This window comes from Cryptosporidium ubiquitum, assembly GCF_001865345.1.
Source record: "Cryptosporidium ubiquitum isolate 39726 chromosome Unknown contig_8, whole genome shotgun sequence".
Classification (NCBI taxonomy): domain Eukaryota; phylum Apicomplexa; class Conoidasida; order Eucoccidiorida; family Cryptosporidiidae; genus Cryptosporidium; species Cryptosporidium ubiquitum.
In genome coordinates, this window is record NW_021639831.1 from 105,371 (window position 1) to 128,015 (window position 22,645).

Consider the following 22,645-nt stretch of genomic DNA (forward strand, 5'->3'; position numbering starts at 1 on the left):
AGACTTGTCATGTCTTCATGTATTTTTTTTTGGTTGTCAAAACCTTTTGCTTTGGCTGAATCTATGCGTACAAAAGATCCCAAAAATTTTATAATTTGTTTTAACTGATTTTTGACCTGTTGATTTTGTTTTTGAATTTCTTTTTTCTTTTCCTTTTTTTACTTTTAATAATAACTGTTAATTTTCCCACAAATGACCACTAGTTGACATGAAATATTTCCCGCCACTTTTCATGCATGTAATGATTATTGTTATTAAGGTTTCCACATGAAAAATATTGATCAGAACGTCATAACATAAATTTAATGCATGCAAAAATGACTAGTTTTAATTCTGGAGAGAATTCGACAAAATTTTTGAAATACCATATTTTTTACTGAAAAATCCATGTTTTTTCTTCATAATAAATTTGACCTCTAAAAGTAGTACCTGAATACTTGAATTTTTTGAATGAAACCGTCAATAACCTACTATATCTGAAGAGGAGAGAATTTCTTACTCAAAATAGAAAGAATAGAATTGATTTTTTGAAATAGAATAAAAATGTCTAGGTTCTAATAACTAACTATAAGTAGATATTGTAGAATTGAATAATTCAATAGTATTTTTACTGAAGAGATGAAAGAAGCACGAATTAATGGATCTTGAGATTGGCAGATAATGTCGTAAAATTCATCAACTACAAAGAACTTAGAACAGATAATCTTGTCATTCAAAGAAAGGTTGTGTTTGTTTAGAATACCATCAATAGAAGTTCTGAGATTTTTAACCATTTCTTCCCATTTACCTGAAGAATCTATTTTAGTTTCTTTTAGTTCAAATAATACTGCTATTGTTTGACTATTTGAAAAAGATCTCAATTCATAGTTCCAGAAATTAGAATTCGAATTCGAAATTTCCACATGATAATCTTTGTAATCATTCATAATTAGTGAAACTGGGACTAATTTACACTTTGTATTGAGAGGCAAATAGTCAACATAAATTGGAATGACTATTGGATCTATTGAAGAATATTTTGAGGTTTCAATAAATTTGTGGATATCTGACCATTTATTGGGAGCATAGTTTTTATTATAATTGTATTCATTTACTAAAGATTTAAAGTAATCAACAAATTCCGATAAAGATATCACTTCTCTAATAGATAACTCAATTATCCATATATGGGTAATGTTAAAAACATCAAATCTATAATCCACTTCATTTTTAAAACTTAATAAATGAGAATTATATATTGAAGAGTTTAAATTGCATCGGAAAGATCTTAGTGAGAGAGAAAGCTCAATACATAATTGATCATGAAAATCCCTGAAACCATTTGAATTTACCATATTTAAGAAACTCTTAATTTGATCACAATTTGGAGTGTCACCAGAATGGGGAATAAACCCATAAACACTTGAAGAAAGTAAAATGGGATTATCTACAATTAATCCTGATTTGTATTGGAAGTCCCCTAATAGATTGAAAGGCTTTTTATTTGAAACTATAATACTATTTGAAAAAGATCTGGGAATAGAAGTTCCATAAGAGGAAATGGATGACGAGCATGATTCTTTAATCAAACATTTTTCACTATCTATTGAGTTTTTAATAATAACAATATGAAACTTTGAATTATTTACCATTTTACTTGTAGTAAAGCTAATATTAACAGCAGGTTTCCACTTTACCCCAAAACTTTCTAAGTTAATCATATCCCAAAATTGAGATAATTCAAAAATTCCTAAAACATCTTCGGTTTTAAATAATCGAATGAGTGCTTCAAAAAATACTGCTTTACTTGAAATAAACCAATCTTTAAAGCTTAGGTTTTCAGAAATAAATTTTGAAACTTTTTTTGAGCAAGAAGAAATATTCAAAGAATTAAAGTTTAAGTCTATAGTAATCATATAAGTTTTTTCTGTTTCAAAAACTTTCACTTCAAATGATTCATTTGAATCATTCAAATTACTATTTTGTATTTCAATTTCATCACCTTTCATTTCAGCTTCAATTCTTTTAATAGATCCAAAGTAATTTAATTTGTATCTCCCTGTATCATAGAGATAGTAAAACAAACTGTAATTTGGGTCAAAAAATGGCAAAACTGTTTTGATTTCTTCATCATTGCATTTCTCCTTTCTTATCAATTTGTATTCCGTTGGTTTCAAAACATAAACTGGAGCATAAGGATTTGAGTCTAAACAAATGCTTTTAAAATTAGAAATTGAAATGTAATTGTTCTTGAACAAGTGGTTCGGGCCATCTAAAGTTAGTGATTCATATTCACCTCCTTCACCACAACAATGAAAATCACTACATATTTTACTTTGAATATATTCAAAATCACCCAGACATTCAGAAACCATCCTACCCAAAAAACTCTCATTTAATCCAAATGACGCAACTTTCACTATCATACTTCTCAGCCCACCTTCTACTATAGAATTTAATAATGCATGTTCTGGTATCATCCACATAAAGCAATAACATTGTAATTTTAGTCGATGGCATACTTCTTCAAGTCGGTTCCTTTGGTAATTTGACATTACTGCTCCGCAACTTACTCCTTGAATATCTGGGAAGCTTTCCTTCACATTTTTTAGAAGCATAAATAAGTCTTCTACCTCATCTCCTTGAGTAGTTGTGTAGTTAATTTCCTGGTTAATTGCCTTCCCTGAGATATTTCTACGAACCAATGGGACTTCCATACACTCTGAAATGAGTGGAATCAATTCTTTTCCTATGCTTTGATACATATAACTATCGATTTCAACCATATTATCAGGAGGTGATAAATTTGCCAAAGCAGAAATTTCAAGCCCAAAAGATTTACAGCATAATAAATTAAAAATACTATCTTTCCCCCCGGAAATCAGTCCAACTAATTTCATTTTTCTCGCATTACCTTTCAATTAATCTCCATTAAATATTTAAAAATTACTAAATGATCACGAAGTAATCTAAAGACTATTAGTCTCCCGCCAAATATTGAAATTTAATTAATGCATTTTTTTTTAATATAAAGAAGCTGAAAAAAGTTTATTCTTACAGAAGAGAAATTGATATAAATATAGAGATAATTATTGGAGAAAGAACACACTAGAAACATCTTATTAAAACTTTTCTAATGAATGCCAAGCAGATCTAAATTTAAAACAAGTTTTAAATTTGCCAAGATATTGTTAGGGGCATACCTATTTCAAAAATATGGGTTTAGTATATGTATTACAGATGGTCCTTCAATGATCCCAACAATTGGGCCAAAGAGAGAACTTTTGTTGTATGAAAAGCTCACTATTTCTTTCTCCAGAATTTTTAGACTGAATGGGAAAATACCCATTTACAGAAATGATATAGTAATTGCAAATTCTGTGGAAGATCCGGAAATATTAGTCTGTAAGAGAGTAATTGGCAAAGTAAGTTAATAATTAACATCAAATACTTAATTTATCATTTTTGTTTTTATGAAATTGGAAACTATCATTAGGAGGGTGATGTAGTAACAGTCTTTCCAAACTATACACTGGTATCTAAACTTAATGACTACAACATTCAAGACTTAGTTCCGAAAAAAACTACTTGTTTTCAAATGAAAATACCCCCAAATTATTTTTGGATTCAAGGGGATAATTTTAAAAACTCTAGAGATTCCAGAAATTACGGGCCTATTCACGAATCTATGATAATAGGAAGAGTAGTATTTAAGGTAAGTTACTTTGAATTATTCGAATTTTGAAAAAGTGAATACAATACAATTATGATATTATATATTTACATAAATATTTATTTCAATTTCTCTATTCTTAATTTTGCTATTATTCACTAATTTTTTGTCTTAGTTATGGCCAAATCCGATTTTTTCAAGATTATCTACAATAATAAGAAAGAAAATGGAGCAGCTTAATGTTTTAGAAAACCATTAGTTAGTTATAATACAATTTAATTATAATTCAGTTTATATTTCTTCCCAAGTCAACTCAAAACCACAAGTTTTGCATGTCTTTTTAAAAAAACCACTTTCTCCAATAATTTTTGTTTTCGAGTCAAAGTCGTGTTCATGGAAACTTTCTTGTTTCAATAATCTCTTTTTATTTTCATTTTCAAGCCTTAACTTCTTTTGTTCTCTTTTCTTTTGCTCTTTCTCACTAATTTCACTTGCTATTCCAAGTCTCTTATTTATCTTTTTCTGAAATTTTCTGTCTTCAGTATTAGTGGACTCTGCAAGTGCTTGTTCTATGCTTCCATATTTTTTTATTGCAGCTTCTTCCACCTGAAATTTGTAGTATAACTTCATAAAACTATTCCTTCCATAAGATGTTGGTTTTTTCACTATTGCAAATCCCTCTCCACTTAAATCTTGAGCAGTTAGTGCATAATGCTTCATTGCATTTGTCTGGGTCATTTTACTATATTCGTCATCCTTTCCTTGAAAAAAACACCTTCTACAAACATAAATACCTACACTTTTCAAAGACTCCTCAACTGCTACAGAAAGATTATTCCCTAGTTCGCATCCACAACTCCTACATGAGTGAGACATCTTCCACAATTTTTATTGACTAATTTTTTTTAACCTATAATACATTTGGCGGTAAAATTCTTACATGCATGTTAATCCATTTATAATAAACACGAAGCTTGGTTGAATTAAATCAGCAAAAGTTCTGCCTATCACTAAAAATTTGTTTCTTGAATTCTAAAAATATCATCATTTTGTTGAGCTTAATTAACTATCTATCTTGAAATTTTTATATTGAAGTTAGTTATTAGTAGCAAATAAAGGTGTGGAATAATAATTAAAATAACTAGTTATTTGATTTAGGAAAATTACTATCTAAATAATATAAATATAAAAATTAACTAGTTTACGAATGTTTATTCTTCTATTAGAATTCACCTTGTGCAAACAAAGTAAATAGAATTATTGATAAATGCATGTTGAGAAATTATGGTCTTTAAGATTCTAAAATATAATATAACATTAATTTTATTAATTATATTCAGAGCAAAATCCAATCTTCAAAATCATCTTAAAAATGATCATTTAATCACTATTAACACTAATTTGCGTAATGAAATTTCGGTTTTTGAAATAATAAAGATTGAGAATCAAAGATTTACACCAAAATATGTTAATGTAGATTTTTACTGGGATAAATACCAAGTAAGTGATATATATAAGGAAGTATGTTACTTTTATAAATTTCAAAATACTCAAAAAATCTCAGAAAACAAATTAAAAAATGAGTATTCATGTTCAATGAAAAGAATGAATTTATTTCAAGCAGCTTTCTCAAAAGACCCAATTAATTTAAAAGAAATTAACGGTGAAATGTTGAAACTAAGTAAAAGATTACTTATATTTTTTGATTATGAGTATGATCCATCTCGTCCAAATCACAGTTCAAATAATGACATAGATATATGGAGAGATACTCACTATAATAAATTGAAATTGACTAACTTAATAGTACCAGGAAAAGGTTCCAGTAGACTTTATATTAAGACTGAAACTGATTCAGCATTTGTTGGAAACTACTTTGGACATTTAAAAATTAAATATGAAGATAAAGTTGAATTAAAGAGGGTAAAATTGTCAATTGGCCCACCTCCTTTAAATGTTTTTATAACAAAAGAAACACAAACGCTGGAATCTGATGATAAAATAATAATTATTGACCTTAAGTTAAGGAACCACCTCATTTTCAGAAATTTGAATATTTTTGTTAAACCAATGCTTAAAGGTTTGGAAGAAAATTTATGTTCAATCAGGAACAAATTTCTGGTAAAATCTCAAATAATTGAAATTAAGCCAGGGGAGCTTGAGAATATTCAAGTTAAATGTATTATGGGAAGATTGAGGCCAGAATCTATTAAAGAACTTTTAATAATACAAATTAATAGTTTTTGGAAGAATTCCAGTAGATATACAACAACTTACACATATAATGAAATGTTGAAGCAAGAAGAAAAATTCAATAGAGGATTATTTTTATCCGATTTTATTTTAGATGATCCAATTTCTGAAGAATATTTTAATTTTAATATGATTCTATACCAAAGAGATTTAATGAAACACTTGAAAGACAATAATAAAGAAAGCATAAGTTTTGAAGATTCATTTAAGGAAGACTTTCACCCGTTTCAATATTGGATAACTCTGGATTTACTTCAAATATCTGAGGAAATATTAAGCTTAAAAGATATTAAAATTTTAATTAAAATTGATAATTCACCATCAGAATTTCTTCGTGTTACTTTTTATGACAAAAATATAGAGAAAGCTTATGAACTAGATTCGGTTACTCAAACCAATTCTTTATTGTTCTTTAAAATTAATTTGGAATTTAGTCCAAAGACTTGGGTTAATAACATTTTTCTTTCAAAGGAAAATGGAAAATTACAAATTCCCATAAAAGTATTATTATTTGAGAAAAACAAAAACATTTATGAAGAAAGAAATTTTTTAGAGAAAACTTGGATCTTCAATTTAGATATAGAGAGTAAATTTGAAGAATACATAATTAGAAACAACATTATAAAAAACAAAAATGGACAATTTAGGTTGATTGTTAACAACTTGGATCAAAATATAAATATGAATATGTTGAGTATCAAAAATTCGGACAAAAAATCTGAAAAAACAGAAATAAGGCTTTTAAAATCTAAAAACAAAAGTTTTATTTTAATTTCAAAAGTATTGGCTTTAAAAATTAGAAAATATGAAGTTGTTAATTTAATGTTGAACTTCAAGGGATTAATAGATAGAAAAATATTAGAGCTAAAACAAGCAAAATCAGCCAAAAGTAATTCAATCGAAGATCTACCATATTTTCTAGAGTTAGGAAATAATAAAAGGCTTCAATTAGCTACCTTAGCTAATTGTGGAATAGTTGAAATGAGTAAAAATGAGGTAGATTTTGGTATAGTTCCAGTAAGTTTATTTGGAAATCCAAAGTTAATACAGAAAATAGAGGTTAAAATAAAGAGATTCAAAACAAAAACAAAATGCAGTAAAAAATTCTCAGTTGGATTCAGACTTTCAAGTAACTTCAATCTAAAATTAATACGGAAAAACAATCCATATCCATCAAGTAACACTGTATACACAAAAATCGTGGGTAAAGATACGAAATTGGTTAAAGAATATATTTACGATTTTCTTATTGAAGATTCAGAAGTATTTTTGATTTTTATTGAACCTAACTTCGACATTTCAATTAACGTGGAACACAAGAAAAGTGCAAACATCTCAACACTACTTGAAGTTTACACTCCCTTAACCATGAGGAGAGAACTCAAGTACGAACAAATAGATATTTGGAGGGATTCGATGCTTGAAAACGAATTTCTAAAACGGAATTTATTTTTCACTGAATTCATTAAAATTGCATGCATTATTAGAAGTTTGCACATTTCGGCGGGCTCCCCACATATCCGAAGTGCACTACATAGTGAAATTATGTCACAAGAACTTGTCAAAAATGGTAAGCTACCGATAAGTTTGTTTTTAATAGAAGTAAAAAATGAGGAGGAGTTTCCGGTCCAGTATTCATTACAACGAGATGTCAGTCTATGGAATAAGCAAGAAAAGAGTACTAAAGAATATTTTACGGAGAATTATACCTTTTATATTTCCTATGATAGTGATGGAAAAAACAAGTTGAAAAAAAGAATAAATGAGTTTGAAAAACAGTTTTCTGTTTTTGAGAACAAAACATTTTTCGAAAATGTCAGTGAAAGGACCGAGTTATTTGATAATTTAGCATTCAATTTCCCTTTTAAAAATTTATATTTAATGAATGTAATCATGGTTCTGAGACTTGGGATGGTTTGTATCTACAATGGAGAAATTTTTTCACACAAAAATTCATTTTGTGTTAAGCTATTGCCTATTGAAATTGCAGAAAAGCTTGAAAATTTGAAAATTTCAATGGGGCATTTAAGATTGAATATTTGGCAAGTAACTATTAGATTTTCTTTAAATATTGGTGCTGATTTTGTGACAGGATTAAAATTATACGAAACCGGAAGAATAGATTGGTATTTTTATGGGCTTGATGGTTCTTTTGTAGATAATCCAGAAGTCTTTGAAAAGTTTATTCCTATTCTGGTTTCAAACATGGATCTGGAATCAGCATTTGTGCTAAGAGAAATTGTAGAATTTGAAAAGATTAAGAATTTAGTCAGAATTTCGACAGTTCCTTGGTTGGAGGTGTCTAATGAAGTTCCAAGAACTGGATATCTTCTCCCCAAGGAAAATCGATTAATATCAATTCTAGTTCACAACCAAATAATCACTTCAAGTTCAATTTATTCAAAGATAAAGGAGTTAAAATGTAGTTATAATTTGGTCTTTAAGGGAATAACTGATATTGGAGAAACACTAGATGGTTCTGATGACTCATTTTCGAGGATGCTATTGGAAAATGACCAGGAGCTGAGGCAGGAAAGTATTGGAATGAAATCACTATTTTCATTAGATTGGACAATCCCAAATGTAATCAATGATTTGGGATATGGAGGTGGCTTTGTTAAGAAAATCACTCTGATAAACCCACCAATATCTAAAATAGGAGAAGATCTCTCAGCATTGGAATATGTTCAATTTATTGTGGAAATACAAAATCCAATAATCTGTACAAAAAAAGAAAGCGGAACCTATCAAGATGAAAATGAAAATCAGTCCGATTTTTTTAGGACTGATGATACTGAGCAGGAATTCGAAGAATATGGTAGTGATGAAACTAATCAATTGAAAGATAAGTTTTGTACCCCATTCAATAATCTTGAAATTGTGAAAGGATTTAGAGTTATTTGGTACCCTTATAACAATTTTAGTCCAACAAATTACAAGAGTGTTGAAATTTTGATAGAAGATGTTCCAAAGTATGATTTCAAAACAAGTTCTTATAGCTTGAAAAGCAGTAAAGAAAAAGAATCGGAAGAGAGTTTGGAGGTTTCTCGAATATTTACCGACTATATTAAGGAATCAGGCTCTGAAGACTCAGACTATGCTTATTTACTTAAAATCAATTATAATTTTGTATTAAACCAGCAATATACATTCAAGTTTGCTATCACCCACCATAAAAATATCAAAAATAGTGTATTCATCCCTCCTTTTGGTTTCAATATTACAGCTCAGAATCATTCAATTAGATGGTTGAGATCCTTAAGTTCCATAGAAAGTGATATTTCCCAAACTTTGTTAATTAAGAACTTTGCAAAAAAGATATGTAAGGGTGATATCAACATTTTGTCAGATAATTCACTGGTTTTAAAATGGGATAAAGAATTTCTGAATATTATCAGTACTTTTTCAGTAAGTTATTTTGAAGTGGATATAATTGACCAGATGGAAGAAGAGTGGCAAGTAAAAGAACTTATGTCAGACTTAATAACTGAGGAAAAAACCACCCATTCAACTAATAAGAAATTAATATTTATTACAAATCCCCAGAAAACTCAAGAAGGTATTTCAAAGTTTTTTTCTGAAGATATTAATAATGAAACTAGGTTATTTATTAAAATACCTGGTCTTCCATCCAGCCTGAAACTAAAAATTGTGGTCGAAATTGAGGATTATAACTCCGAAAAATTCCAATGTATTTCAAAGGCCTTCCAAACTAAAGACGGAGTTCCAACAGAACCAAAGGACTTTCAATTCATTCCACTGACCATCAATTCTGTTAAGTTGAGTTGGGATATTCCCAAGTCCGAAGGAGGGTCTCAAATTCTTGATTACTTAATCAATTTATCCCCAGAATTGGTTAATAGTCCAAATGAATACAAAATTGGGAACATTACTATTATTAGTGATAAATTAATGGTTATTTTAGATCAGATTTTTCCTATGGTAACATATAAGGCAACAGTTCAGGCAAGAAATAAATTTGGACTTGGAAGGCCCTCTACCATTAATCATGTAACACCTAGAAGTATTAATTCTTGTATTAATATTGATAATTATAAATTAATAATAAATGAAAGCTCAAAACGCCAAATAAGCTGGAAAGCTGAGAATTTTGAAAAAATTGATTTAAAAACTGTATTAGTTTATGTTTATTGCAATATTAGAGATGGAACTAAAAGTCAATTCTTCTTAATAGAATTACTGAAAGCTTTAAATGTATGTAGGATGGATGGAACCAAAGCATTTTGTACTTGGATAGAGGAGGAATGTATGGTAAACTTAAGATGTGATAGTTATTCAATAAAGATGATTAACAAGACAGATAAATCTGGTAATGAGGATTTTTTATGTATTAATGAATTAGGTACACAAAAACCTCGAAGATTAAAGGGAGATTTTAATAATGATATAACTTTAGACCATACGGTGAAAGTATATCATATAAGTTCAATGGACGAAATAAACAATATTGGAGTAAAAAGAGAAAAGATATACTATCCAAAAGGATATAACCCAGAATGGGAAAACGGATTAATTAAGACAATTATGAAAATAAACCTTTTAGGGCAAAACACCAGTCAAATTGAAATTGAAGTTAATTATCTTTATGAGACAGAAAACTTGGAGGAGATTATGTTAAACGGAACAGTAGGAAACGTTTGGTATAAAAAGTACTATTATGACTTAAAACAGGAAAAGGCAATTCAGAGTTTAGGTAATATGAAAAATTGGAGTATATTTGAAGAGGAGAATTACTTGGCAATAAATAATCATAAAATAGGTCAATTAGAACAGATTGAGTTAATGGTATTAAATTTGATTCCAGAGATGACAGTGATGATTTCAGTAAGAGAATTAGATCGAAGTAATACTGAGATTTCAGTCTCAAGGCATGTTTTAAGAATTCCTAACAAATTTAAGAAGATCGAATTGACAAATAGAAAGTTGTTGAGTTCAGGAATATTAAAAGTGGAATTAGATAATCACTTTGTTACTCAAAAAGAATTATCTGATAAAAAAAATCGTATAGGAAGTAATTGGAGGTATTTGAATGAGCGAGAAAAAGGTAGTAAAAACGAATTAAAATTAAATATGAATACTGACTTAGAGTCGATTGGAAGTGATTTATCAAACTCATTATTTATTTCAAGCAAATTGGTAATAGATGGTTGGCCTGAAGACTTTGAAAGGAGGCTATTCGAAGAAGTGGAGATAACAATCAATTCTGGTTACTTGAGATTTAATAATAATTCCAAGGAGATAAGTGGGCCTGTAAAGAATTACAAACCAATTTCTGAATTAAAGATTTATAACCAAAGTAAATCACAGGAGGAAATTTCTAATCTATTTGATGGAAATCCAGAAACAGGAATATACTTTTATAATAACAATTCTAGTGATCTTTTTACTTCAGGAATAGAGAATGTTATTAATGAGGAGTATTTCCCACACATCAGCTTGAGTTTTAATCCTCCGATTTGTATTTTGTATGCAAAGTTATATTGGGAAGGAAATAGATCTCCAGTATCCACAATGGTATCTGTTGGATTAAGATCTAAAAATGTCTCAAAACCAAGAATAAGAAATTATAACCCAATAGTTCATGAATGCTTTCATAGTCCAATTTATGGAAACAAAAGTTATACTCAAGAAAGAATTGACACCATTCAAATTATCCCCCCTGAAGAAATGGTAAATACATATCTCACAAACCCATCCAATAGGTATTCTTATACTCACAATTTCACTTTATCGTTTGCAGGCTCTTGTGCTGATTCAGGAATAAAAGAAACAAAAGATGAAGTAATACTATCAATCAAGGAAATTGAAATAATCCCATGTATTTCCAATGACTTGGTGCTTTCTTACTCAAACCCTCTATCTGAAACCAATATGTCTCTTGTTAATTCACAATATATTCTTAGGAAGTCTCAGCTAGAAGAAAAATATTTGGAAATACAAAATATTATTTTGGATAATCTAAGAAAAGAGACCAAAGGTGATAAAACTGACTTAAACTTAAGAAACATTTCAATTAAATATAAGAAACCTATTAATGAAACAAAGATATACTTAGATCTCAATACAATTCTATCAGAAGAATCTAAGTTGAGATCTACACATATTCCAAGCATTAGACTACTGATTCAGGATAATATTAAGGAAGAAGAATCTTTGAGAAGCCCTAAAAACCACAGAAGGTTGGCAGAACATCGCAATGTGTCAGAATTAAGCTTTATTGTTGGCTACATTTTACATTTATGGTTTAATCTAACAATAGTATTCTTTTGGAACCTAATCTATATATTTAAGAAGCTAAATTAGAAAAAAAAGACAACTGAGATCAGAAAAAGTAATTAAAGAGACTTTTACATATTTACCTATTTACTATATTGTCTCTAATTCTTCTTTTATTGTTATTCAAACTTTTGAAAAATGCATAATTGAAAATGTGTTGGCGGGAAAGTGGGTACTTCCAAAATAAATAAGAAGTTATTTAAGGCAGAAGAAGAAATTAAAACTCTTTTCTTCTTTAAAGGCGTAGAAAGAAGAAGATTTCTGTTGTGATGAATTATGAAAACAAATAGTTTTCATAATGAAGAGGGATTCTTTGGGTCTTTGGAAGAAATATGTGGTAATTTTGTGGGAGAGCTATATATGGAGGAGTTTACAGAGTCTGAAGAATCGGTTATAGGAGATGAAGATACCATTCATAGTGAAAAAGGATTGAAACAAAAAGGAACTGAGACTCCGAGGAGTAAGTCAATTTTAATTAAGCTCCCGAGTGATATTAACCAAGAAGAGGATGATGAAAAAGAAGAGTTGGTTTGTAAAGAAGAAAGTGAAGTAAAAACAGAGACATCTCAAGGTTTTAGTAAGAATATAACTAAGGGTAGAGGGGTTAGTGCAAATTCGAATGGAATTAGTTTGGAAGCGACAGAAACGGATGTGGAAGATGAATCAATTAAAGTAGTAATTCCTGAGAAATTGTTGGAACCAATGAGTAGGATTAGTTTGGATGAGTTGCAAGCAAGAACTTTGTTTTGGGGAGAAATGGATTTAAAAGAGGAGAATCTTGAAAATTTAGATTCATTTGATTCCAGGTACTCGGTATTGAATAGTTCGAGGTCGTTTTCAAACAATTTATTAAAGGTAACGATGGAGGATGGAGACAGTGACAATGACTCTGAACAAGATTTAGAGTACTTCCAAATGTCTGAGAGTGAGAAGTTGATGTTTAAGGTAAAATCCAAAATTAAAGTCGATCATTTTCTGGAAAAGGTATCTAACAAGATTTCCGTTTTCTTTTCGAATGGAAATGACTATGATGAATCTACTGAATTCTTTTTACATATTGATACAAAGGATCCTAGTTTTTCAAAGTATGCAGGAGGTCTTTCTAAGGAGCTTAAGGAGAGACTGGGTTTAGATAATTCATCAAAGGGCAATTTTGGGGTGGATTTACTAGCAGGTACTGATACATTAGTAAAGAATCAAGAAACCGCTACTTTTGGAGGAGGGAGCAAAGAGCATGAACAGAATAGAGCTGAATCTAATCAACCTTCTTCTGGAGCAGGGGGAAACAATAACATTACCACAGGTGGTGGTAGTAGCAAACCTTTGAGTAAGGCTCAGCAGGAACGTCAAAGACGGCAAAAGATGAAGAAGATAGACAAACAAAAACGATTAGAGCTTGCCATTTTGGGGATGAATCCATTGGATTACGAAGGTGGGATGAGAAATCCTGAATCAGGGTTAGATGAAAACCAGGATTTAATTGATATGAAGGATGGGGACGATGGAAAGGGAAAAGAGAGTCAAGGAGTGTCATCTTCCTCCTCTTATAATAGTGGGATAGCAGCTCTGGCTTCATCCATTTTGATGTCTAACAAACCTCAAGAGGACAGAATTTTTGGTTTAAAGCTTCGAGAAATGTCTTTGGGTGAGTCTTCTCTTTTTTCTATCCGTAATTTTCTTCATTTAGTTCCAAAGCTATTTGAAGGGAAATCATATGGTGAGGTTGATGATTTTTTTGAAGAAGTTAAAGCTGCAGTTAATTCTTCAGGATCCAAAAAGGGAAAATTAAAACAGCTATCAAAGAATAGGAATGAGTGGCAAAACCTATTGATAAAGTGGCTCACTTATGTCATTAAGTTTTCAGAAAGAAACGGAGTTTCAATTTATGAATCCTGGGCTATGAGTAATCGTCAATACCATGAAAGTAGGGTTTTGTTAAATAGTTTGGGAGGTAATTACGGAGGGGGTGAAGGAGTTGGTGGAGGGGACCATGCTGGAGGTAGTTCTTTGCTTCCAATTTCCTCTATACATACTCCCTTGGCTTGGTCTTTTTATTTGGTTAGTGGAAACATGACTCCAATAGACGGAGTTAGATTCCACAAATCTGATTTTAGGATGGGAATTTTTGAGTCATTTTCCTCGAGATCCAGTCAGATTTACACCTATTCTTCCGGTTGGTTTACCTCTTTGGTGAACTCTAAGACTGCAAAATCTGAGTTAGGGTTTGAGCCTTTTGGCCCCTGGCTGATTACCCCTTTGTTTCTTGGAGCCAAAGGGGGGGGATCACATGGACATTCTTCAACACCTCAGCTTCTTCACAGGTATTTCCAGAGACAGAGAGAGTTCAAAGATGTTCCTTCCAGTATCAATTCATCGATTTGCTTTGTTTCTCCAGATGACTTATCTTTAATCCATCAGACCCCTTTAGCTCTCTTTGAGTATTTGGAACAGTATCCACTCTTGTTAAATAACTTAGGAATGGCAGCAAGAATTCACAGATATGTAAGATGCGAGGATGACTCCAATCGAAAACAGATAGAAGATTTACTTTCTGAGTGTGGACCTTTGGGTTCTGTTCAAAAAGTCCAAGAAGAGAATAAGACAGGATCTTCATCTCAACCTGGGACTTTCCCTAAATTCTTTGGGGTGAATTATCCACTAGAGGAGAATGAATCAATGGCAGTTTTGGAAACTGGTTTATTTAAAGCTCCAATATATCACCATCCCAAGAAGCAAAGAAACTCTCAAGCTAATGAAAATACTAATATTGAGGATAACGAGTCTTCTTTTATTAAAGATGATGAGGATGATGATGACCGAGATCGTAACGGGAAAAGTATGTTTTCAACATACTTCTTACTAATTAGGAAGCAGATCCAGCAAGGGTCTCCCAAGTGTGGATTATATTTAAGGCCTTTATCTGGAGACAGTTTGACTTGTCTATATTCAGTTGGACAGGAAGAACCTTTAATTGAAGTGCCTTGTGTAGATAGTAAAAGCTTTTCCAATTTAAGACGAGACCAACTGAAAGCTCTTGTCTTAAGGTATGCAAAGGAGAATGGGAAAGACACTTTTAATGAGGCGAGAAAACTGAGCCAGAAGATGTTTAGAAACACTTTTGACCAAAATACTTTACAAAAGATTCTAATGTCTTGCAAAGAGACCAAGGAAAGCTCTGGAAGCGAATCTATTTCTGTAATTGGAGGGAACTCAGGAGTAGGAGTTAATACAATAAGCTCTAACAGTAGCCACTCCAATTTGGTTGGAGGAATTGGAGGAACTGGGGGAGGAGGTGGTGGAAGCAACAGTAGCCAGTCAAGTATTCAAGGAGGAGGTTCAGGAGGTGGAGGAATTCTGATTAAGCAGCTGAATGAATCAGAATTGAGGCAGATTATCAATCCTGAGTCACTTTGTGCTTTGGATAGCTCAGTTTCAGGTGATATGAGGCTAAAGCAGATAGGAGTAAGGTCTTTAAGGCATTTCTCAAAGATCCCCATAGTAGTAAGCGAACTGGATCAAATGGAAGAGATTGCCAAGCAATACGCAGAACAGGCCAGGAGGAAGACCAACAGCTTATTAGAGAGGAGCAAGAAGGAGACTCAAATTAACTATAATTTGGGTGGGTCTTGCAACTACTCATCTTTTTTGAGTTTAATCAATGAAGTAAGTACTGGACTGATCAACTCAAATGGTAGAAGACTTACTCCGGTGGCTCGATATATTGAAGAGTCTCTCTTATTATCACCTTGGAACATTACTCAAGAGTATGGACAAGTAATGAGACACCAGAATGGCCAATTTAGTATTGCAGGTATCGGAGATCCAAGTGGAGGAAGAGGAGAGGGGGTTAACTTTATAAGGAGGGGACTAATAGATTCTGCAATAGAGTCTAGAAGTCAAAAGTCTTTGGCAGGAAAGAGTGAAGATTTAAGGAAACTTTCAATGGATCAGCTAAGGCAGAGACTTCTACAATGTGGATTTGACGACGTAGCAATTATTCCTCTTCCAAGATGGGACAGAGTAGCTCTAGTCAGACATTTTGATACTAGTGGAGGTAATTCAAATGGGAAATCCGGAGTTGGATCCTCAAACAGTATGCTTCAGAATAAAGCCTTATCATCTGAGGAGTATCAGAGAGCCATAGTAAATGTACTTATTAATCAGAAGAATGCCTTGAGTCCAGATGATCCAGTAATGACAGATGATGATGAAGAGGGAGGTGGTGCAGGAGAGGAAGAAGGAAATTTAGAAGAGGAGATGGATTTGGACTTAGGGTTTGAAAATACAGCGAGCAAGTGCGAGGCAGAAGGCTCTGGAGGAGAATTGAAGTCTTCGCAAGATGTTGATATGGTTGAATCAATGATTATTGATAGCTCCAATTCTAGATCGGATTTGGGAACTTCTCAAGGGAATGAGTTAAGCCCTAATAATAATTCGGATGCCTCAAACTCTGAATCAGACGAGGATCTGGATTTGGAGGAGTCCTTCATTTCTTCGCTGGTTAAGTTCAACGATGATAAAAATGAAGTTAACCCAAAAAGCACTGGGAAATATGAAGGAGACAGTAATTATGATAATAGTAATATTTTGGGTACCGATTATTCTAATAATAAAGTTAAGCAGAAAAAGCAAAGCAAACTATATGACCAGTTATATGGTAATTCAAACGAAGATACCGGAAGAGATGAAGAAGATGAAAAGGATTTGGAGGAGTTTAGAAGGATGATTTCCAAGAGTACTCCTCAGGATGGTAAGGATCCGGACCTTGATTCTAATGGAGCTGAATGGAGAACTCAAAATTCGCAAGAGGATCCTTCCTCTTCGGCTCAGGAATATGTTCCAAGAATAGCTTGGATACGTGTAAGACGTAATATGAATACTTGGCAATATGAAGATGAGAAGGTTGTTTATATATATGGGGAGGAGAATATCCGGTATTTCCTTTATTGGAGAAGAATGAGAATGCAGCTTAAAAGAGAGGAAAGACGCCAGCTAAATCCTACTGGTGTTCCAGGAGTTTTGGGAAGAGCAAGCAGAACTTGCAGAAGATGTGGACAAGTCGGACATATAGCCTCGAATCCAATGTGTCCCTACTATGAAGGGAATAAAAGCAGCACAGGAACAAGTAGATACCAAAATGCAATTTCCCACTCTAAGAAGAAAAATATATTGCTTCCAAAAAGTCTTGATATTGGAGGAGGTATAAGTTCCTGCAAATTATCTGCTACTGAAGAAGAAAGTACAATTGCAAATCTTTTAGGGATGGGGTATTCACAAACAAATAATCATGATATTAAACAGTTAGTAACTTTAGACAATGTAGTTCAGTCAGTTAGAGTTGGGAAAAGAGGAAGGCCACCTTCGAATCCTGCCTCTAGCTCAAGAGGAGAAGCAGGAATAAGCAATTTGTCAATGAGTAATTCTCAACTCAGCTCATCAAATCTAGGAAACGTTGAAGACTCTGCTGAGATTCAATCTAACACACAAACAGGTATGGGAAGTGGCTCTTCAGTTCAATTCTCAAGACTTTCTGCAAGGCAAAGAAGAAAAATGATGGATAATGATGACAAAAGTTCAGTAGTTAGCTTTACTAGCACTGCTTTGAATGCTGGCTCTCAAGCAAGTAATTTAAATAATAATTTAAATCTTCTAAATGGAGGAGTTGGATTGGATATTCCCAATAATTTGGATGGATCCCATAATGTAATTAATGCAGGACCTAATATTAATTCTTACACTGAAGCTTTAGATGAATTTTGTATTGAACTTCAAAGAATTATCAATAGTACAAAAACTCTTCATCACTATTCCCACGTTTTTTGGAATAGAGTTAGTGAAAGAATTGCACCTAATTATTATAATTTAGTTAAAAGACCAATGTGGCTTCAACTTATGATAAATAAGTGCAAAAAAAGAGAATATAAATCTAGAAAAGATTTTCAAGATGACTTGAACTTAATTGTTGAAAACTGCAAAATTTATAATGGAATAAATCATCCTCTTGTTTCTGTTGCAACTTTAATCCAATCAAATGTCGTGAAAAAGATTGATGAAATTCAAGGAATAGAAAAAATTGAAGCTTATTTATCACTAAAGCCTTAATAAATCAAAAAATTAATTAATTAATTAGTTTTATATATTAAGTTATAAATTTAAAATATGTATTTTTCGAGGTTTTTATTTATTTTAGGAAGTGCATGCAAAAATTAATTTTTTCCAAGGTTCAGATATTACAACCTGGAAAATAAAAGTGTATTTTACTTGAACAGATCCCAACAGAATAACTTTATTGAAATACATATAACGAAAATATGAAGGAAGATAAAGTTAATAACACTAGTTTGAGTCAAAATACCTTTCTCTTATTATTAAAGGAAAATACTGATAGAAAAAGATGATAAATCATTAGTTTTTAAATTTCTTATAAAGAATAGAAACTCCTAACGAAAAATAAAAATATTAAAATATAATGTTTATTTATCTATTTTCAATTTGATCAAGTAAATATATATATAAATATTTTATTGTTAAAGCCAATAGTACCTTAATTTCAATACTAATAGTTGAGTTACCTTTAAAGCTTATTACGATTTAGAATAATTATTCTAACCTCCTTTGTGTTCCTACAGTAAATCAGCTTCTTCTCTTAAGTACTCTCCTACATCAGTTTGGTGATAAACTGCAATAGTTTCAGGATCAGCATTTTTCATATCAGCAGAACTTTTAGCCAAAACACCAAATCCTAATGGTAGCTCATCCATTGAATATACCACAACTCCAACATTATTGTTTAAACCATCAGTCATTCTACTGATATGTCTTTTTATTACGTGATTCCCATAAATATAGCTCTGTTCACCTCCTGGTTTAACCCAAACTTTATTTGGAGTTAGTCTAGCAATATACTGTAGTGAAGTTATTCCTAGTCTAAACTTATTACTTTTAGAGAATTTTCCCAAACATGTTCCCATACTTAACAAGCTTTTCTTTGGAACTAGACTTGCTGCCTTTGCCAATGTTTCGCTCATATAAAATACATTACCTTTATGTAACCTAAAAACATAATTCTCATCTTCTCTTTCTAACAATGACAACAAGTTGTTCCCCAAATAATTGCTCAGCTTCTCAAACAATATTTTTGTTTCTTCTTCCGTTAATGGTCTCATTTTTGCCTCTTATAGTCTCTTTAATCAAATCAACTCTTAGTTCTTGCTTCAATCTTTCTCTAGGAAATCTATATACTTCCTTACATAACAATTCAAATCTTCTCTCAACTAAGAAGAAGAATTTTTTACCAATTCAGATTATCCTTTTTCTCCTTAATTCTTATTCTTAACCATAATTATTTTAGTCTCGTAAAAAGTGACATTTTGCCGGTGGCGCCAAATGGCGCGGGCGGGCTCATGGGCATCTCATGTATTTTCAATGGAACAAAATGCTAATAATCTCGACTTTTTGAATGTATTAGTAGATAACAATGTTTTAACTAATTAAAGAGTTATTATTATTATTTCTCGTACTTTATTTGAATTCCTTGTACTTAAAACTTATTTTTTCTTGTATATTGTATTTGATTATGATATTGCATGTTACTAATATCTCCACTTATACTATTATTACTATAATCTCTTTGAGTTGATTTACCACATAAACCATCTTGTCTCATATATGTCCCATTAGGGCATTGATATGAGGGATCCATTGCCCCAATACATTTTCCTTCAGATTGTGTGAATCCTTGTGGGCAACTTAGTATGAATGGAGCAAATTCTAGAGCAGCACATTGCCCAATGTTTGATAGAGGTCTGACAGACCCAAAAAGCCTTCTTCTTTGTCCAAATACATTGGTCCCTACAAATTTGGTCATCTGGAGTGAGTTATTTTCCTGGTAATAATTATTCATTGATAATATTCCTTCTTGATCCATGTTTGAGAAAGAATTAATATTTGGATAATTAGAGACATTTTTCACTTCGGAGTATCCAGGTGGGCATTGCATTTTTCCTTCAGTTGGAATAAGTTCTGTACAATTTGGGTGTTTACAGCTCTTCTTAGTAATATATCTACACTTATTATGTTGAGTGATTTTTCCTCCCATTGAACAATGATACTTAAAAGGTGTCCTAATTGTTTCCATACACATATCTGCCTTATGGATTCCAAGTGACTCAGTTTTTTCTGGGCATTCTACATTTGGTCTAAATTCCAAGTAACTTTCACAACCCTCTGTTGGACAACTTTTTTCTATAGTTTCTAAACAAAAATCACCCATTAAAGTTGAATTATCGTCTAAACATCTTTTTTCTATAGTATGAGTTACTTCAGCAATACATTTTGGTTTTTCCGTAATATTTGAAACTCTTTTAGTAGTATGAGCACCATAATGAGGATGATTCGAAACTAACATTCTTTTATTATAAGTTCTTGTCATTAATATATCATCTCCTAATAAGATTTCAGTTCCAACAGGGCATTCCCATTCAGGACCAGAAATTTTCACTATATTCCTGCAGTTCTCACTTTTACATACTGGATTCTTAGCCTCAATACATTCAAATTGATTAAATTCATTACTTCTCAACTCAAAGTTCTCCGGACACTCAAATAAAGCATTCATTTTTTTCTCTCTAGGAATTCCTTCCTCTTCTGGAATACACTTCGGAAGCCTGGTTGTTGAACTCTCAGACAATAAATATCCTTCTGGGCATTTATAAAAAATAGACTCTATATTTTGTTGTTCACATCTGCCATTTCTAAGTTTGTACTCTGTTGGACAACTATAATTTGGCATGACTGTACTAACTTTGATACATTTCTTTTGATCTGTAGACTGAACACCATTATGGCATACATATACAACTGGTGCAGTTTCAACATTAACACACATCTTTGGTATGTATTCAGGTATTTCAACACATTGATGAACTATTTTTGTACTCTCTCTGGGGACAATGTAATTATGATGGTGGTGACCTCCATGATGGTGATTTCCATGATTAAGCATCATATTCAAATTTCTAGTTTCTAAAACAACTTCTCTATTAATATCCGTTCCAGTTTCAGAATCATAACTGGTACACTTCTTTTTATATTGAGTAATCGAACAATCCCTTTCAATCTTTCTTTCACATACTTGAGTCTGCGAATTTAGTACGAATCTTGGAGGACAAGTAACAATTGGATCAATTTCAATCTCTCTTTTACATTTATTATCTAATTGGTCAAATATATATCCTACAGGACAATCGACGTTAGGAGTCATACTTTGGTTCCTTACACAATATTGACCAACAATAACTGCATCAGGATTCATACAATATGAAACTGGGTTAATTTCAATAACTTGTCTTTCTGGAAGGTAACAAAAACCTCCTCTATGTATGTATCCGTCATTACAACGGGGTGTTGCTAATTCCTTTCTTATACATTTTCTAATACTTTCAACATATGTAAAACCTATTTGACATTGTTGTGGAACCTCTTCTTTTATTAAATAGCAAATATCCATTCCTGAATGGTCCTTCTCTTTTACCATTCCAATGGGGCATTCGGAAATAGGTTCTATAAATTCTTGCTTTTGACAATAATGTCGTGATTCTAAAGTTGGATATGCACCTTGAATCGATACGTCTAGTTTAATGTCTTTCAATAAGTAACCTTCTGGACAAAAAATTTCTGGTCTTGACTTTTGGATACAAGAACCTTTATCATCTTCTGTTGTTCCTTCTGGACATATTGGCTTATGAAACACCTTAACTTTGCAAACTGGTGATTTTGACCCATCGCCATTGTATTCTTTTTCACCTTCGAGAAATGCCATATTTGACGTATAACTAGAATTATCTTGCTCATGAATTGCTCTAATAGATAAAGGAATCTCATTACAGTTATATTCTTTCTTAACTAGTTTTTTAATATAACACCCATCTCCTCTTTCTTCCTCATTCACCCCACAACTAATTTCTGCTTCCTTTAATTTATAGCAATCGCCATTTCCATCTTCAATATATCCTGCTTCGCACTTAGGTACTTCTCTATTTTCTATATAACATGCTTGAGTATGCTTATCATATCTAGTATTTTCTGGACATGTAAGAACTTTATTTGTATGGACATTCTTACTACATTGTGTTGCTCCTACTGATGATTTGAAACCTTCAGGACAAGATTTTATCAATGGTTCTGTCACAATACAGCCATTTTCTTGCTCTGAAAATACTCCATTATGTGGACAATTTGGAACAGGGCTCACTACACAATCAATTCCATTACATAATGTGCCATTTGCAGTAACAAGGGTATTTGTATTGGTCCAAACCCCCAATAGTAATATATATAAAACTATATTTAAAAAAAACATAGAAAATAGAAATCTTACACCATTTAATATTATTCTACATTAGGAATTTTATTTTTCAAACTAATTAATATTCTCTATTACGT

The 22,645-nt window shown here is 31.6% G+C and overlaps 7 protein-coding genes across 7 annotated transcripts; 3 read left to right on the top strand and 4 right to left on the bottom strand.

Moving 5' to 3' along the window:
- Window positions 1-554: 554 nt before the first annotated feature.
- On the bottom strand, window positions 555-2,879 carry cubi_01307 (P-loop ATPase; the record flags this gene model as incomplete). Its single annotated transcript, XM_029018319.1, has 1 exon — window positions 555-2,879. The coding sequence occupies one exon, from the start codon at window positions 2,877-2,879 to the stop codon at window positions 555-557; it is 2,325 nt and encodes a 774-aa protein (XP_028873312.1).
- A 240-nt stretch (window positions 2,880-3,119) lies between these two features.
- cubi_01308 (uncharacterized protein) lies at window positions 3,120-3,911 on the top strand (the record flags this gene model as incomplete). The annotated part of the gene is made up of 3 exons (XM_029018320.1): window positions 3,120-3,404; window positions 3,476-3,694; window positions 3,828-3,911. The coding sequence occupies 3 exons, from the start codon at window positions 3,120-3,122 to the stop codon at window positions 3,909-3,911; spliced, it is 588 nt and encodes a 195-aa protein (XP_028873313.1).
- Window positions 3,912-3,943: 32 nt separating this feature from the next.
- Window positions 3,944-4,528, bottom strand: cubi_01309 (RAD14 DNA excision repair protein; the record flags this gene model as incomplete). Its single annotated transcript, XM_029018321.1, has 1 exon — window positions 3,944-4,528. The coding sequence occupies one exon, from the start codon at window positions 4,526-4,528 to the stop codon at window positions 3,944-3,946; it is 585 nt and encodes a 194-aa protein (XP_028873314.1).
- Window positions 4,529-4,936: 408 nt separating this feature from the next.
- On the top strand, window positions 4,937-12,229 carry cubi_01310 (extracellular protein; the record flags this gene model as incomplete). Its single annotated transcript, XM_029018322.1, has 1 exon — window positions 4,937-12,229. One exon carries the CDS (start codon window positions 4,937-4,939, stop codon window positions 12,227-12,229), a length of 7,293 nt encoding a protein of 2,430 aa, XP_028873315.1.
- Window positions 12,230-12,478: 249 nt separating this feature from the next.
- Window positions 12,479-18,304, top strand: cubi_01311 (uncharacterized protein; the record flags this gene model as incomplete). The annotated part of the gene is made up of 1 exon (XM_029018323.1): window positions 12,479-18,304. The coding sequence occupies one exon, from the start codon at window positions 12,479-12,481 to the stop codon at window positions 18,302-18,304; it is 5,826 nt and encodes a 1,941-aa protein (XP_028873316.1).
- Window positions 18,305-18,825: 521 nt separating this feature from the next.
- On the bottom strand, window positions 18,826-19,368 carry cubi_01312 (uncharacterized protein; the record flags this gene model as incomplete). The annotated part of the gene is made up of 1 exon (XM_029018324.1): window positions 18,826-19,368. One exon carries the CDS (start codon window positions 19,366-19,368, stop codon window positions 18,826-18,828), a length of 543 nt encoding a protein of 180 aa, XP_028873317.1.
- A 374-nt stretch (window positions 19,369-19,742) lies between these two features.
- Window positions 19,743-22,562, bottom strand: cubi_01313 (oocyst wall protein 3; the record flags this gene model as incomplete). Its single annotated transcript, XM_029018325.1, has 1 exon — window positions 19,743-22,562. The coding sequence occupies one exon, from the start codon at window positions 22,560-22,562 to the stop codon at window positions 19,743-19,745; it is 2,820 nt and encodes a 939-aa protein (XP_028873318.1).
- Window positions 22,563-22,645: the final 83 nt, after the last annotated feature.